The sequence below is a fragment of the Parasteatoda tepidariorum genome, chromosome 2 (assembly GCF_043381705.1).
Source record: "Parasteatoda tepidariorum isolate YZ-2023 chromosome 2, CAS_Ptep_4.0, whole genome shotgun sequence".
NCBI lineage: Eukaryota > Metazoa > Arthropoda > Arachnida > Araneae > Theridiidae > Parasteatoda > Parasteatoda tepidariorum.
In genome coordinates this window covers 87856056-87872861 of record NC_092205.1, presented here as the reverse complement: position 1 = coordinate 87872861, position 16806 = coordinate 87856056, and the positions used below count along the sequence as shown (strand labels likewise).

General features: G+C 27.5%; 1 protein-coding gene across 2 annotated transcripts in view; it reads right to left on the bottom strand.

Moving 5' to 3' along the window:
- LOC107452759 (DNA polymerase alpha catalytic subunit) overlaps positions 1 to 16806 on the bottom strand; it is a 49144-nt gene that overhangs the window by 23919 nt on the left and 8419 nt on the right. The window contains exons 7-16 of one of the 2 annotated variants that reach the window (XM_043044981.2): positions 15276 to 15550; positions 13252 to 13417; positions 12660 to 12772; positions 11695 to 11807; positions 11006 to 11119; positions 2409 to 2483; positions 2189 to 2327; positions 1633 to 1670; positions 750 to 869; positions 286 to 370 (exon numbers count right to left, since the gene is read on the bottom strand). In XM_043044981.2, the coding sequence (XP_042900915.1) occupies positions 286 to 370; positions 750 to 869; positions 1633 to 1670; positions 2189 to 2327; positions 2409 to 2483; positions 11006 to 11119; positions 11695 to 11807; positions 12660 to 12772; positions 13252 to 13417; positions 15276 to 15550 (1238 nt within the window). Of the gene's footprint in view, positions 1 to 285; positions 371 to 749; positions 870 to 1632; positions 1671 to 2188; positions 2328 to 2408; positions 2484 to 5522; positions 5637 to 6440; positions 6554 to 7023; positions 7137 to 7668; positions 7835 to 11005; positions 11120 to 11694; positions 11808 to 12659; positions 12773 to 13251; positions 13418 to 15275; positions 15551 to 16806 lie in introns of both variants that reach the window. The other variant, XM_043044980.2, reaches the window with a different exon arrangement.

Below are 16806 nucleotides of genomic sequence, written 5' to 3'. Positions count from 1 at the left end.
GGAAAATAAATTCTAATAATGGAATACTTGTGCGCTAATTCTTTTCTCGTTCGCGAAAGAAGACATCTTTTTAAACTAGGCACAGAGGTTAAATTTGGGAGGGGAAAAATTTTTAATAAAAAAAAATTTATTGCTACAAAGGGATCTTTGTTTATTTATCTTAGAATAGGAAATAATTGCAGGCTTAATTTTTTTTCAAATAAAAAATAATATTGCTTAAGCAAAAACACTCCGAATCATATAGTACTTTATAAAAATAAAAGCAAATATTGAAACGAAACTTACCACAAAAATGTGACTGATACGCAGGAGAAGGTGCTGTTTTATCCAAAGGAAATTCTTGATGAACTAAACAAGATACTGCAACAACCTTTAAAAGTAAAATTACTCACATTTTACTAATTTAAAGTCAGAATAACTGAATATACATTAGAAAACAACAGTTAGTATTAAAGCAGTATAAAATTCTTCATCTAGAATTCAAACAAACAAATAATATTGCTGGGTTGGTATTGCTGGAATTAGCATAACATTTTACTATGAAATAGGTCTACAAAGCTTGTTTAGTGATTCACATTAAAATATTGTATTAAGAGTGCTTATCAAAATGCATAAAATATACATAATTTATTAATGGGGGGGGGATCACATTTATGTACAGTTGATATCATATAATCATTAAACTGTATTGATGCTTTTTTTAAAAAAAAAAAAGTAATATATTTTTAAGTATAAAAAAAAAATTTTACCTCATTTTGTTGACTTTTCGAATGTACAGAAGTAGTTAAATTCAAACACATTAGAACAACAGGGGGAACTGGTAATACTTCATCAGTACAGACGATGTGACTCAGCTTGGTTGCAAAGGCCTGGAATTAATAATGTTAACTTTCATAATTTAATTGTAAAATTTAAGAATTAAAAATCATGTAAATCACTAAAAATTAAAAAAATAATCTATTTTGATGCAAAATAATTTGTAAATGAAATTCAATCAGAGCTGTCTTTCTTATGTATTAAAATTAGATATACACTATTCTAATAAACATGATTACATTAATAAATTTACAAAATCATTTTAACTAACATTAAATTAAATACAATTTACAGTACAATACAGTTATACAATACTAACAATAAACAATAATATATAATATAAACAAACCATGCTATTAGGCATGCTTAGTGGTAAGATACAATAATGCTGCAGAATGAACAAAAAATCTTCACGTCACAATGAATTTTTAAAAATGAGTAAGCAATAATACGGAACATAAGCTTTGATATTCCTATTTATTCGTTGATTAATGTAATGTCTACACAGATATCAAACTTCTCAGAGACAGGCTTAATTTTTGGCAGCTAAAAAAGACTTAAAATTAGCAGGATTTTTTTTTTAAACAAAAAGGTAAAGTTTCATTATATAAGGAACCATAACAAACAGGCCCTGTATTTGTAAACCTCTAGAAAAGATTTTTTTGACAAAAAAATCAGTCAAATATTAACAATGCACAATTTATTTAGTGAAAATTTAAAAAGCAATAACATATCATAATTGTTACGAATAACAAAAAGTCTAACATACAAAAGTCCAAAAAAATATTATAATACTAATAAAATGTAATATCTTACTTCAATTTTACACCAGCTGACAGGAGGAGAAGAAAGTTCTGAAATTTTTTTTAAATATTATTAATAAAATATTGAAACATATTTCTGAATGAATATTATTTCCAATGAAAATTCATAAAGTTATAAAATGTTACAGTGAAAAAAATTTTTAACACTGAGAAAAGAAAAATCAAAGAAATTAATTTTAAAATGACAGGAGTGATTGTGATACAAAGTGAAAAACCCTGAAAAGTTTATGAGAAAAAAATCGCTATCAAAATATCAGTTTATATAACAATCATATTTCTAATTTAACATAATTTTTTGAAATACCATTTATGATTAAATTATCTACTAATAAAGAATTTCACACCTTCATAGTAACTGGTTCAAGAAAAAACTTACTTCATACAATAAGCACGTGAATATGAATTGCGATGTACGATTTTCAGATCACGTGGATACGAATTCCAATGCGTAGTTTTTAAATCACGTATATCACAAACTACGTGAATCGCGACGTTGGATTTTAAAAACATCAAAATGCAAATCTCGATAAAAAATTATTTACACTTACGAGGGTAATGAACATCAATCCAACATGGACCTTTAATTTTCTGTTCTAATAATAAAATTTCTAAACTTGAAGAATCTAATCCCAAAACGTGGCTGAAAGTTGAGCCTCGTAGATTACTTGGTAAGGAGGGATATTTGGCCTAGTAAACAGAGACAGAAATATTAAACATTATTATAAAATATTTGTAAGTTAATATTGAAATTTTTTTTTTTTAACTTACTGAATATTGAACTTCAAGGTATTCACAAGCATCTGGAATTTCTGTAACACTAAAAGCATATCTCTTCGTGGATTTCTAAAGATACACAAAATAATTACGTTTATAAATAATTACTTTTAGTTTTTTAATAAAGGTTTAAAATTTATTAAGGGCTTATTGATCAAAACTTATTATAGATTTGTATTATAAATTTAATTTAAATAAGAAAAATATTAAAGATCTTAATTCGAAATACAAATGTAAATTTAAAAAAAAGAAAACACATTTTGACTTTTGAAAATAAATTAGTAAATATAATTTCACAATTTAATTGATTAACTGTTAGATTGTTTGTTATATTGTTATTTACTTTTCATATTGTCAATAAGAAAAACACATATATATATATATAATATATATTTGTTGGTAAGTCTGAATTTATCCTCCTGTGAATAACAAGAGAACGAAAACACTTTTAACAAGTATTTGAATATTTTCAGGGAACTGTCCAGACATTTTATGAAAGGTCTGTTTTTGTAAAATTGTTAAAAAATTACTCGTAATTTGTGAATATAAAATAAACGTTAAGTCACATTAACCAGGGTCCTGCTTATATGAATTTGTGCAAATAGGGTCAGGTTATTGCGAAAAAATTTTCAAGGAGTTTAAATTGTAAAGAGATACAAGATTATGCTCGGCACTGTAAAATTATAATTAAAAAAATTTAATTTTCAAAAATCAACAGCAATTGCTGCTTCTAAATTAGAGATGCAACATGCAAATACTTGGTATTTAGCCTATACTTCTGAACGCAAAATATTCATTTCGTACGAATAATGGAAGAAACGTCTGCCGAAGACAAAACTTAATTCGTTTACATTCATCTTTCTTGCTTTTCTCCCTTGGGAAGGGTTCATTTGATTAACAAAACAATAAAGAAGATAAACAAATTTGTGAAGGATTCAATTAAAAGAAAAATCATTTTGTGAAGGGTTCGTTTTTAGGATAAAATATTTTGTGAAGGGTCCGTTTTTACGAAAAGATGTTTTGTGAAGGGTTCGTTAACGGACCCAAATTTCTTCTAAAGAGACCCCTGATTTTGTTACTTTTCGTCAAACATTATCAGGGTTCATAATAATTTTAAAAAACACATTTTTTTTTCAAAGAGCCTAAAAAAGGCCATAAGAATTCTGTTCCTCTAGAAGTACCTATAGTTGCTATTAAAAAAAAACTACTGATTATACTGTGAAAAGAACAAAGAAGATAAAAGACACTTAATAAAATTAATGATCAGATTTTTACACACCAAGTGCCCATTTCATGGTTCAAAGAGTTAGCAACTCTTTAAAATTTTATAACCTAGAAACTATTTAACCCTTTTTTGACTAAAATTTTTTCCTGTCACTAAATATTATTTATTTAAAAAATGATATAAAAATTTCTAAACCTTACAATTCAAGATGCTTTCCATTATTATTAAAAAAAATAATAACTATTAAATAATATTTTTTACATAGCTAAGATATCTTCAGATAAAACTAATTTATAATTGTGTGTGTGCACTAAGTACTTTGAGTTGATTCAAAAAGTTTCCTAAACACAGTGAAAATTGCAAAAAAATTAATATCAAGGGCCTGCTATCCTGGCTAAACTATCATGACCATATTTTTAAGAGTGGAGCTTGCTGTCTCCTTATTTTGATGGTCAAAAACCCACATCAGTCGAAAGAACAGATATATCTTTAAAGGTATGAATGCAAGAGAGTATATTTTGTTTCCGAATTCATAACTTTATAACAGGATGCGTAGCCAAATTTTTTAACAAAAATTGAGCACCTTTTAGTATTCTTTAAGCACTCTAAAAATATTTTTAATCACTCGTAAAAAAATCACAATTGTACAGGTATGTACAATCATATGTACAACAAATCATACGTACAGGTAATAAAAAAATTTTCTTTCTATTGTTTAAAGTTCATTTATAAACATAAAATTCACAAATTGTAAAAATACTTTATATAATCAGGATTAAAAAAAACTAGCTTGTGATAAATATTGAATGGAAAATAGTGAAAAAGATAATTTTTTCGTAACTTATGACGACACTCGCCACAGCAAAGAAAAAATATCTTTTTGAAAAAGAAAAAATTAAGCACTTTTTACAAATTCCGAATTGAAAAAGCACCTTAAAGGGCTTTTAAAAAACGTAAATTGAAAATAATCACCTTTGCACCTTTAAGTACTTTATAAAACCGCTATGCACCCTGTATGCTCAGAACAAATTAATACACATACTTGAGGTTAACCCTTCAAGCCATTAACCTCTTCCTTCTCACTCCCCTGAAAATGACGGGGTGGGGTTTCGCCCTCTATTTCTCGCTCCCGTGATATTTCCGGGCTGGAATGTTCAGTAGTAACACGCCAATAAGAATAAAACTAATTCATTTCCTTTGCCCGGAAAACATTTTATTTCTCATTTTACACACCAGATGACAGTACCAGGATATTTTTAAGGTAATTGTAGATAGTTAGTTTATTTTAAACTAGATGTCAGCACTAATATAAGAGATGTAGGAAGGAAACTCGGTACTACTGTCCAGATTGTGACATTGGCCATGCTTTGAAATTTATCACACAAGAAAAAATTACTAATCTTTATTTATATTATACGCAAGTTTAATACGATTCTTTTTTAATGTTTAAAATACACATTTTTTAAATTTTCCTTGCTTGCTGGAAAACCAACATTAAGTCATAGAATGTTGGCTTTTCCTAAAAATTTAATTTTTAAAAATTTCAAGCTAAAAACAAATCAAAAATTGAAAATGAATATATATATTGTTCATACAAATAATTTAATATAATTTTCAGGGATAAAAAAAAATAGGCACTTTTATGACCGTTTTCTTGAAAATTAATCAATCGTTAAGGGGTTAAGATCAAAACACAGTACTACAAAATCTGATTATTAGAACAAAAGATTTAAAGGCTATTTTTTTAGGTTACTGTAATGACGATAAATAAATGTAATAAATGTAATACAATAAATGTTGACAAGGAATTTTGGAAGCGTAAATAAAAATATAAAAGCAATTTAAAGTAATTTAAGCAATAAGGTAATAAAAATAATTCTCACCTTACTCCTAAATTCTGGGATCTTCATCTTCTGTAGAGTACTGCTCAGTTCTGAATAAACTGCTTGCATGGAAACAGGATTTCCAGTGTCAGCCTTTGTCTTCAAGTCTAATTCCTACAATTTAAATAATAATTAGAAATCTAACATTATCATGAAAATAAAAGTAGCTATTTCATTATTTTTCCAAAATCTCTCAGGCATGGTAATATATAGATATATTAATAAATTTTTTTTATATGTTTGCACTTCATTTAGATAGGCCGCAAATAACCCATGTCTACAATAAAGTGATATTATATGCACCTATTATTACAGTACCAGTAGCGCCTCATTTTATTACTTATTCAGCAGGGGTCTGTCCAGGCCAAATTTACAACCGTTTAGCGGCACCTTCACAAATTCAACTTTAGGAAAAATGGTAATTTCACAAAATACTTTTTCTTCTAATTTTATTTTTGTATCCCGTAAGAAACTATAAATCCATATTTTTACCATATTTTTGTATTGATTTTTTAATATAATTTTTAATTTACACAAATTATGTCTTAATTTTCACAAAATAGGCACCTTTCAGAAAAACCTAGACAGGCCCCTGTTAAGTATCCCTGGCAGAAAAATTGTTTCCACTTGCTTTACTTTGTGATTAAGTGGAGTTCCTTTCAAAAAATTACAAATAATTACGAACTAAAAGAAATATTAAGCAAATTTTATTTTAAAAAACACTTAAATAATACACTTAATTAACTTATTTTGTTCCTCAAATATAAAAAATAAAAAGATGAATTAAATTTTTTTTTAAAAATAATAATTAAATTAAGCATAAAAAATAATAAATTTTCTCTTAACTACATACATAAAATGGCATTTTAAATAATTATGCAAAATCTATATTATTTTTTCTTAAGAATAAATACTTACCGTCTCACGTGGCAAAACAAAAAAGCGTCTTGGAATATCTTTGACTATAACACAACAGCTGACGTATTGTTTGGCTTCAGCAACATAAATTTTCCCAAAAAGATAAACTGTGCCTAAAATTAAGAATAAATATATAAGAATAAGTGGTCCTTCTTGATGCATATTCGATACATTTAAAATAAATAAAATTTAAATATAAGACAATTTGTCTATTTTTTTAACTGCTTGCTCTCAAGCACTATTGGGACGACAAACCTTAGTTCCTATTAAAATTGTAAAAACTGCAGAATGAACAAAAAGAAAGTTAAAGCATACTCTAAATAAATAAATTTAAAATTTATTTGCATTATACTTCATAAAAAATTACTGGTGTAACAGTAAAAAGTTATGTTTAAGTGCAGCTTCTTGTTCCTTTTTTTCCCCTTATATTTAATGAAATAAATCTATATAAATAACTTTAAGCAACTAAAACTATTTATCAACAAACAACACATGAACATTTAGAGTAAAATATGGATATATAACTGTGGATGTGGACTGTTGAAATTGAAACACAAAAATACAAAATAATAATTATCATTACCAGGTTGTTTAAAAGGATCTTCAAAAGCATCTAACCAAAAAAATCTTAACACTGTCTGTCCATCAACAGTGGTTGTCAGGGGAAGATTTCCACTATCAATCTGAACATCTGGTCTGCAAAGTAGAAATATTAAATCAGAAATAATGAACACTAAAAAAAGCAAACAATGAAAAGTAGTTTAGTTATTAATAAGAAATCAGCATTATTTTTATAATTCAAATTATTTTATTTTATAACCGTCGTTGAACAGCAGACCAAATTTTATGGCTCTACGACTACTAATGTTCAGCTCCGTAGCCTTGAAATTTTGAACACAATCCAGAAGACAAGGGAACTGCTGGATCGAGTATTGGGAGAAATTTGCCTCCGTGGAGGACTTTTTGATGGAGCTAACCCGCATTTGCGTTACAAAGAGAGGAAGACCACGAGAACCTCCCACGGTTAGCCTGACGGCAAGGGGACTCTAACCCATGATTCGTCTACCATTGAGGATATTTCGCATCAGCACTGTGGTCGGCGCAAGCCGGATGATTAATTTGTATCGATTGGAATCTGAACCCGGTTCGCCTCATTGGAAGACGAACACTCTATCCCGTAAGCCATCGCGGCTCTAATTCAAATTATTAATACAATTTAAATTATTACCTTTCATTTTCCTCATTCATCACACCTTGAAAAGAAGAAGTCACAAAAAACTTGTTATCTTCAGGCAAAGGTTGCTTCACATTAGCTTCCACTTCAACAGGCTTAGGCTCACTAATGGCTTCAGACAATAAATTTTCACAATCATTAAAGATATCTTCACTGTGGTCTGTCAATAAAAAATAAAATAACAAAGTTAAAAAAGAAAGAAAATGATCGTGACATAACCCTATATTTCAAATGCAACTTATATAAATCTCATTGAACATTGAATAATAGTATACAAGAAACCTGTTTAATTGTACAATGAGAAACCAATAATTTGTGAATTATTATTCAGGTTAGAGGAATAATCATCTCATATAAATAACAACTTAATCAAAATACTCATTCATAACATCGTAAAAATTACATATTAATTTGAGTTTATTAGTAATTCTAATTCATATTAACTAATAAATTTTAATTTAACTTTTGCAATTCTTATCCAAATTAGGCAAGTCAATCAAAAACTATGAGCTTGCAATGACATAGATATTTAATCACTGAACAAATAAGTATTTTAAAAATTTAAATACTAAGTTTACAAAATCACGGTACAAGATTCTATCCCCAGAGGTGGCTTGAAGCTTACCCAGTTTCTAATTGACAAAACTCAGCTACACTAAGAAGTAGAGGCAACTCATACACAATGCTCATTACGTTCATGTTATTGATCTTAAAATTGCATACTCCTTCAACGACAATTGAAGACATACTATATTTTTTTTTAAAAAAACTAAAGAATTAAAAAATAGCCATGCTTTTTCTTCTGTCCAACATCCAAACCAATTTAAAAAGTTTAATTCAGTTATTTTAAATTTTTAAATTTACTAACAACTCGATTGTAGCCTGTCAACAAAAAAGTAAGTTTTACATTGCAAGGAAGTAACCGAAAAATTTCATAAATAGAATTAAATAAAAAGTTTTACGTACAAGAGCTGGAATTAACTATCCTTAAAAAGAATTAATTATCATTAAAATAAATTAAAAATCAGGAAAAAAGGAGATATTATTACGATACAAAGAGGTCGAGAGACCCATGTTTATTTAGAATCAAACCCTAAAAAAAAAATTTCTGTGACAAAAATTACTGAATTCATTTTTTAAAAATAGTTTTGAGGTAGCACTAGTATTAAAAACATATTTAAAAAATGTGCTGAAAAGACAACAACAAAATCTTGCAAACTTCAAGGCAGATTAAAATTTTTAATGATTTTTTCTTATGTATTTTTTTATTCTTCCTTTAACTCCATTTGATAATCCAGTAAATTTTCTAAATTAAAAATAAACTGCCATATAAATCAAATCAATTTTGTACTTCCAAATCTATTAACAAGGTGCATAGCCAAATCTTTCAACAAAAAATAAGCACCTCTTAAGTACTTTTTAAGCACTCAAAAAATATTTTTAAGCACTACATATTTTAACAAAATGCAAAATAATTTTCAAAGACTTTAGATGATCATGAGAAAATAACTAGCTTCGGACAAAGAACTGTTTTCTTGGTTACGTTAGCTGTTATAAAATGATCGAGAAATTTTTCGGTTTCATATCAGAGAGTGGAAATTGAAATCTGAAATTGAGAATATCTTGAAAAATGTAGCAGAGTTGCAATAATATTTTCAAACCCAACTCAGTATACGCACATGCAGAACCGCAAGTATATCATCAAACCTGTAACATGATTGGCGCTTTCATACGCTATGGACCGACGGTAAGCCAAAATAAAGTGTGGTTAAATGAATTGTGNAAAAAAAAAAAAAAAAAATTATAATTAGGATCTATGCTGTAATAAATATTATTTGTTTTTATAGTTTAAAGTTCTTAATTTATAAACATAAATTCAATAAAATTCAAAAACATTTTCAAAAACTTTATATAATCATGATAATATGAACTAGTTTCTGATAAATATTGCAGCGAAAATTGTGAAAATCACGCATTTTTTGCAATTTATAACGACATTCAACACGGCAAAGAAAAATCTCTTTTTAAAATAAGGAAAATTAAGCACTTTTTACAAACCCTGAATGAAAAAAAGCACCTTTAAGGGTTTTTGAAAAATGCAAATCAAAAATAAGCACCTTCAAGCACTTTTTAAAAACGCTGCGCACCCTGTGAGGAGCTTATTGATCAAAACTTATTATAGATTTGTATTATAAATTTAATGTAAATAAGAAAAATATTGAAGATCCTGATTCAAAATACAAATGTAAATTTAAAAAAAAAAAACACATTTTGACTTTTAAAAAATTAAATTTTATTTCGTCATTAAATATTATTTATTTTAAAAATGATATAAAAATTTCTAAACCTTACAATTCAAGATGCTTTCCATTATTAAAAAAAATAATAACTATTAAATAATATTTTTTACATAGAATTATCTTCAGATAAAACTAATTTATAAATGTATGTGCAAAGTACTTTGAGTAGATTCAAAAAGTTTCCTAAATACAGTGAAAATTGCAAAAAAATTAATATCAAGGGCCTGCTATCCTGGCTAAACTATCAGGACCATATTTTTAAGATTGGAGCTAGCTGTCTCCTTATTTTGATGGTCTGAAATCCATTTCTGTCGAAAGAAAAGATATATATTTAAAGGTATGAATGCAAGAAAGTACATTTTTCTGTCTGATTTCAAAACTTTATAACAGGATGCGTAGCCAAATTTTTTAATAAAAAAACAACACCTTTAAGCATTTTTAAGCACTCTAAAAATATTTTTAATCACTCTTTAAAAAAAAAATCATAATTAGGATATGCACAGGTAATAAAAAAAAAATTTCTTTTGTTTAAAGTTAATTTATAAACATAAAATCCACAAAATGTAAAAATACTTTACATAATAGGGATTAAAAAAACTAGTTTCCGATAAATATTGAATGGAAAATAGTGAAAAAGATCATATTTTTGTAACTTATAGCGACACTCAACAGAGTAAAGAAAAAATATTGTTTTGAAAAAGAAAAAATAAGCACTTTTTACAAATTCCCTATTGAAAAAGAACCTTTAAGGGCTTTTAAAAAACGTAAATTGAAAATATGCACCTTTAAGTACTTAATAAAAACCCTATGCACCCTGTAAGCTCAGTACAAATTAATACAAACACATATTTGAGGTCATCCCTTCAAACCATTATGATCAAAAGGTAGTACTACAAAATCTGATTATTAGAACAGAAGATTTAAAGGCTATTTTTTTATGGTTACTGTAGCAATAAATGCTCTGAGAAAGAATTTTGGAACTGGAAATAAAGATATAAAAGCAATTTAATGCTTATGAAAATAATTCTCACCTTGCTCCTAAATTCTGGGATCTTCATCTTCTGTAGAGTACTGCTCAATTCTGAATAAACTGCTTGCATGGAAACAGGATTTCCAGTGTCAGCCTTTGTCTTCAAGTCTAATTCCTACAATTTAAATAATAATTAGAAATCTTACTTTATTATGAAAATAAAAGTAACTATTTCATTATTTTTCCAAAATCTCACAGGCATGGTAATATATAAAAATAAATTGATAAAAAAAATGTACATGTTTGCACATCTTTTAGATAGGCCACAAATAACCCATGTCTGCAATAAAGTGATATAATATATACCTATTGCGACAGTACCAGTAGTACCTCATTTTATTACTTATTAAGTATCCCTGGCGGAAAAACTATTTCCACTTGCTTTACTTTGTGATTAAACGGAGTTTATTTAAAAAATTATAAATAATTAAGAACTAAAAGAAATATTAAGTAACTTTGATTTTAAAAAAAAACCAAATAATTTTAATTATTTTTTGGCGTTCATATTTATTTTGTTCCTGAAATAATATAAAAATAAAAAGATGAATTAAATTTTAAAAAAATAATAAATAATAATTACGTTAAGCAAAAAAAATTATTAATTAATTTTCTCTAAACTACATACATAAAATGGCATTTTAAATAATTATGAAAAATCTACATTATTTTTTCTTAAGAATAAATACTTACAGTCTCACGTGGCAAAACGTAAAAACGTCTTGGAATATCTTTGACTATAACACAACAGCTGACATATTGTTTGGCTTCCGCAACATAAATTTTCCCAAAAAGATAAACTGTGCCTAAAATTAAAAATAAATACTATAAGAATAAGTGGTCCTTTCACAAGCATATTCGATAGACTTAAAATAAATTGAAATATAAGACAATTTGTCTATTTTTTTTTTAACTGCTATTGGGATGGCAAACCTTTGTTCCTATTAAAATTGTAGAAACTGCAGAATGTACAAAAAGAAAGTTAAAACATACTCTAAATAAATAAATGTAACATTTATTTGCATTATATTTCATAAAAAATTACAATTACTGGTGTAACAGTAAAAAGTTATGCTTAAGTACAGCTTCTTGTCCCTTTCCCCCCCCCCCTAATATTTAATAAACTAAATCTATATAAACTCTAAGCAGCTATAACTTTTTACAGGGGTGACTGTGAGCCCAACTCAAAAATCCTGAAAATCTCTTAAGTAAAATCATTAATGAAACATTTCAAAAAACTTATGTCTTTAAAAATTTAAATCATTGATATTTTCACAACATAAATTCTAAATAAATTAAATACTGCATAATTAAAATTAATAGTTATGTATAAGTTTAACCACATTTATCCAGAAAAAATAATTACAAATGCCGAGTATAAATTCTAGTTCTAATATTTTTAAATAAAATATACCAAGAATTTTTGTACATAAATGTGGTCTATGATTTCTAGAAACTTCTGGACTTTGTATTTCTGAAAATTTCCGGATCGCAATTATCGAAAAATCTTGAAATCCGGATTTTTTCCGGAGCACAATAATCTCTGTATTTACCAATGTGAATATTTATGTGAATATTTAGAGCAATATACATATATAATTGTGGATGAGAGCTGTTGAAATTGAAACACAAAAATATAAAATAATAATTATCATTACCAGGTTGTTTAAAAGGATCTTCAAAAGCATCTAACCAAAAAAATCTTAACACTGTCTGTCCATCAACAGTGGTTGACAGGGGAAGATTTCCGCTATCGATCTGAACATCTGGTCTGCAAAGTAGAAATATTACAAGTATATTAAATCAGAAATAATGAACACTAAAAAAAGCAAACAATTAAAAATATATTTCCGTCGTCGAATAGCCGACCTAATTTTATGGGTTTACGACTACTAATGTTCAATTCCATAGCCTTGTAATTTTGAACCCAATCCAGAAGACAAGGGAACTCCTGGATCGAGTATTGGGAGAAATTTGCCTTTGTGGAGGACTTTTTGATGGAGCTAACCCACATTTGCGTTACGTGGAGAGGAAGACCACGAGAGCCTCCTACGGTTAGCCTGACGACAAGGGGACTCTAACCCATGATCCGTCTATCACTGAGGATATTTCAAGTCAGCAATGTGGTCGGTGCAAGCCGGATGTGGAATTCGTATTGACTGGGATTCGAACCCGGCTCGCCTCATTGGAAGGCTTCCCCTGAGCCATCGCGGCTCTAATTCAAATTATTAATAAAATTTAAATTATTACCTTTCATTTTCCTCATTCATCACACCTTGAAAAGAAGAAGTCACAAAAAACTTGTTATCTTTAGGCAAAGTTTGTTTCACATTAGCTTCCACTTCAACAGGTTTAGACTCACTAATGGCTTCAGACAATAAATTTTCACAATCATTAAAGATATCTTCACTGTGATCTGTCAATAAAAAATAAAATAACAAAGTTAAAAAAAGAAAGAAAATGATCACGGGAGAACTCTAGATTTCAAATGCAATTTATATAAAACTTATCAAACTAAGAATAATAATACATAAAAAACCTGTTTAATTGTACTATGAGAAATCAATAATTTATGAATTATTAATCAGGTTAGAGGAATAATCCTCTCATATGATTAACAACTTCATCAAAATACTCATTCGTAACATTGTAAAAATCCTTTATTAATTTGAGTTTGTTAGTTATTTTAATCCATATTAACTTATTAATTTTAGTTTAATTTCTGTGATTCTTATCTAAATTAAGCAAGTCTATCAAACACTATGAGCTTGTAATGGCATAGATATTTAATCACTGAGCTGGGAATAGACACTTAAATACTCAGTTTACAAAATCACGGTACAAGGTTCTATCCCCAGAGGTGGCTTGAAGCTTACCCAGTTTCTAATTCACAAAACTCAGCTACACTAAGAAGTAGAGGCAACTCATACACAATGCTCATCACGTTCATGTTATTGGTCTTAAAATTGCATACTCCTTCAACGACAATTGAAGACATAATATACTTTTTTTTTAAAAAAAACTAAAGAATTAAAAAATAACCATGCTTTTTCTTCTGTACAACATCCAAACCAATTTAAAAACTTTAATTCAGTTATTTTAAATGTTTAAATTTACTAACAATTCGATTGTAGTCTGTCAACAAAAAAATAAGTTTTACATTGCAAAGAAGTAACCGAAAAATTTCATAAATAGAATTAAATAAAAAGTTTTACGTACAAGAGCTGGAATTAACTATCCTTAAAAAGAATTAATTATCATTAAAATAAATTAAAAATCAGGAAAAAAGGAGATATTATTACGATACAAAGAGGTCGAGAGACCCATGTTTATTTAGAATCAAACCCTAAAAAAAAAATTTCTGTGACAAAAATTACTGAATTCATTTTTTAAAAATAGTTTTGAGGTAGCACTAGTATTAAAAACATATTTAAAAAATGTGCTGAAAAGACAACAACAAAATCTTGCAAACTTCAAGGCAGATTAAAATTTTTAATGATTTTTTCTTATGTATTTTTTTATTCTTCCTTTAACTCCATTTGATAATCCAGTAAATTTTCTAAATTAAAAATAAACTGCCATATAAATCAAATCAATTTTGTACTTCCAAATCTATTAACAAGGTGCATAGCCAAATCTTTCAACAAAAAATAAGCACCTCTTAAGTACTTTTTAAGCTAACAAAATGCAAAATAATTTTCAAAGACTTTAGATGATCATGAGAAAATAACTAGCTTCGGACAAAGAACTGTTTTCTTGGTTACGTTAGCTGTTATAAAATGATCGAGAAATTTTTCGGTTTCATATCAGAGAGTGGAAATTGAAATCTGAAATTGAGAATATCTTGAAAAATGTAGCAGAGTTGCAATAATATTTTCAAACCCAACTCAGTATACGCACATGCAGAACCGCAAGTATATCATCAAACCTGTAACATGATTGGCGCTTTCATACGCTATGGACCGACGGTAAGCCAAAATAAAGTGTGGTTAAATGAATTGTGAAAACGTTGAATAGAACAATGGGAAAAGCATGCTTTTGCATAATACGTGACGAAAATCGACATGGCAAAGAAAAAATCCTATTTTCGAAAAGGGAAAATTAAGCGCTTTTTAAAAACACCCATTGAAAAAGGCTCCTTTAAGAGCTTTTAAAAATCGAAAATAAGCACCTTTAAGCACTTTTTAAAAATGCTACGCACCATGATTAAAGAGTATTTCATATCAAACAAGACAAAACTAATGATTGAATCTAGGAAGAGAAATTTTACTTACCGAAATCCATGCTATCTGTTTCCTGAATATCTATTTTATTTTTCTCTTCAATTTCAGTTTTGAATCCTGGATCCTGAGAAAACTCTTCAATAACTTCATCTTTAGGATCTTCATTAAATATTCCACTGTCAATATTGTTATCAAAATCCACAACTTTTGGCTGCAGAGGTTTTCTGTTAGTAACAGATCTCAACTTTTGGCTTTCGTCCGTTTTTGGCACATAATCTGAAGCTAAAGGTGTCTTTTGCCTTGCAAGGAATGGATTCATTTGATGGCTATTTACAAAATAAAAACAAAAAAAATTACTGCCACAAAAATTTAAGTTTTAATTCATTTCATAACAAATAGGTTGATAAGCGTTATTAATTTTATGCTTCTCCTTAGTGCATAAGATACAGAAGTTGTGAAATAAAAATAAATAAAAAACACATTTTAGAAGGAGTTTAATTAGATTAGTTTGTTTTCATTTAAAGCTATATTGATCCAAATTAAATGTAGGAAATTTTAAATAGAATTTACACAACCAAATTAAATTAAATAGAGCTGTAAACTAAGTCTGACACAAAAACTTGGCAGAGAAGAATCAGGAAAAGCCATTACAGCAAGAGTCTCCATTCTCATATTCGAAGATTTCCTTTTTGCACAGCCTAATTCAGTTTAGTGGAAACCTGGAAACTATTAGTATTTTTTTTTATGAATTAAGATTTAAAAAAAAAAACTTATCTATTTTTTTATATAAATTTCAATTCAGTTTCAGAGTAGTCGAATTTTAAAAATTTTGCATGGGAAAGAAAGTTCTGGCAAAAATACTGCACTATTCGATGATCACTTTTCTGTTAAAAAATATAATAATTCCAGTAATGAAAACCTAAATATACGGTATTTAAACCAATCATTTGGTCTAAGGTGTAACGATAAAATCATATCATATATTATAAAGATTTTTTTTGTTAGCTTTTCTAAAATCATTACCTACCGAAGAGCTTCAGTAAAAATCAACCAGCTTTTTTTTTTAGTGTTCCTGTACAGCCAGAAACACACTAAATTATTACATATTCTGGTATTTTTGATCATGCTTTTTTCTCAGTGTGATCTTTATTCTTTATTTTACACAAATTATTAAAAATTTTGTTTATTTTACATCACTTCGACACAACAATGCCAAATATTCTTTCCATTAAAAAAAAATTGGATTATTTTTATTAGGGGGCACGATACCTAGAATATTCCATTTTTATTCAATATTTGATCACACTTTCTGATTACCACATTATTTATTATTCGGCCTGTGGGATAGTAAATAAAATACCTAATTGTTTTGAGTTACCTTATTGACTAGAATAAAAAGAATACAATTGTTAAATCAATAATATAATAGTGGAAAAGAATAACATGTTATGAAAATAGTAACAGAATAATTATACTTTCTCATTGAAACAAATGAATTAAATTTTTATATTCACTTTATTTTACAAAAATTATGGCTTTTTATCAATAAATTTATATTCAATATGCAGCGACGTTAATGAAT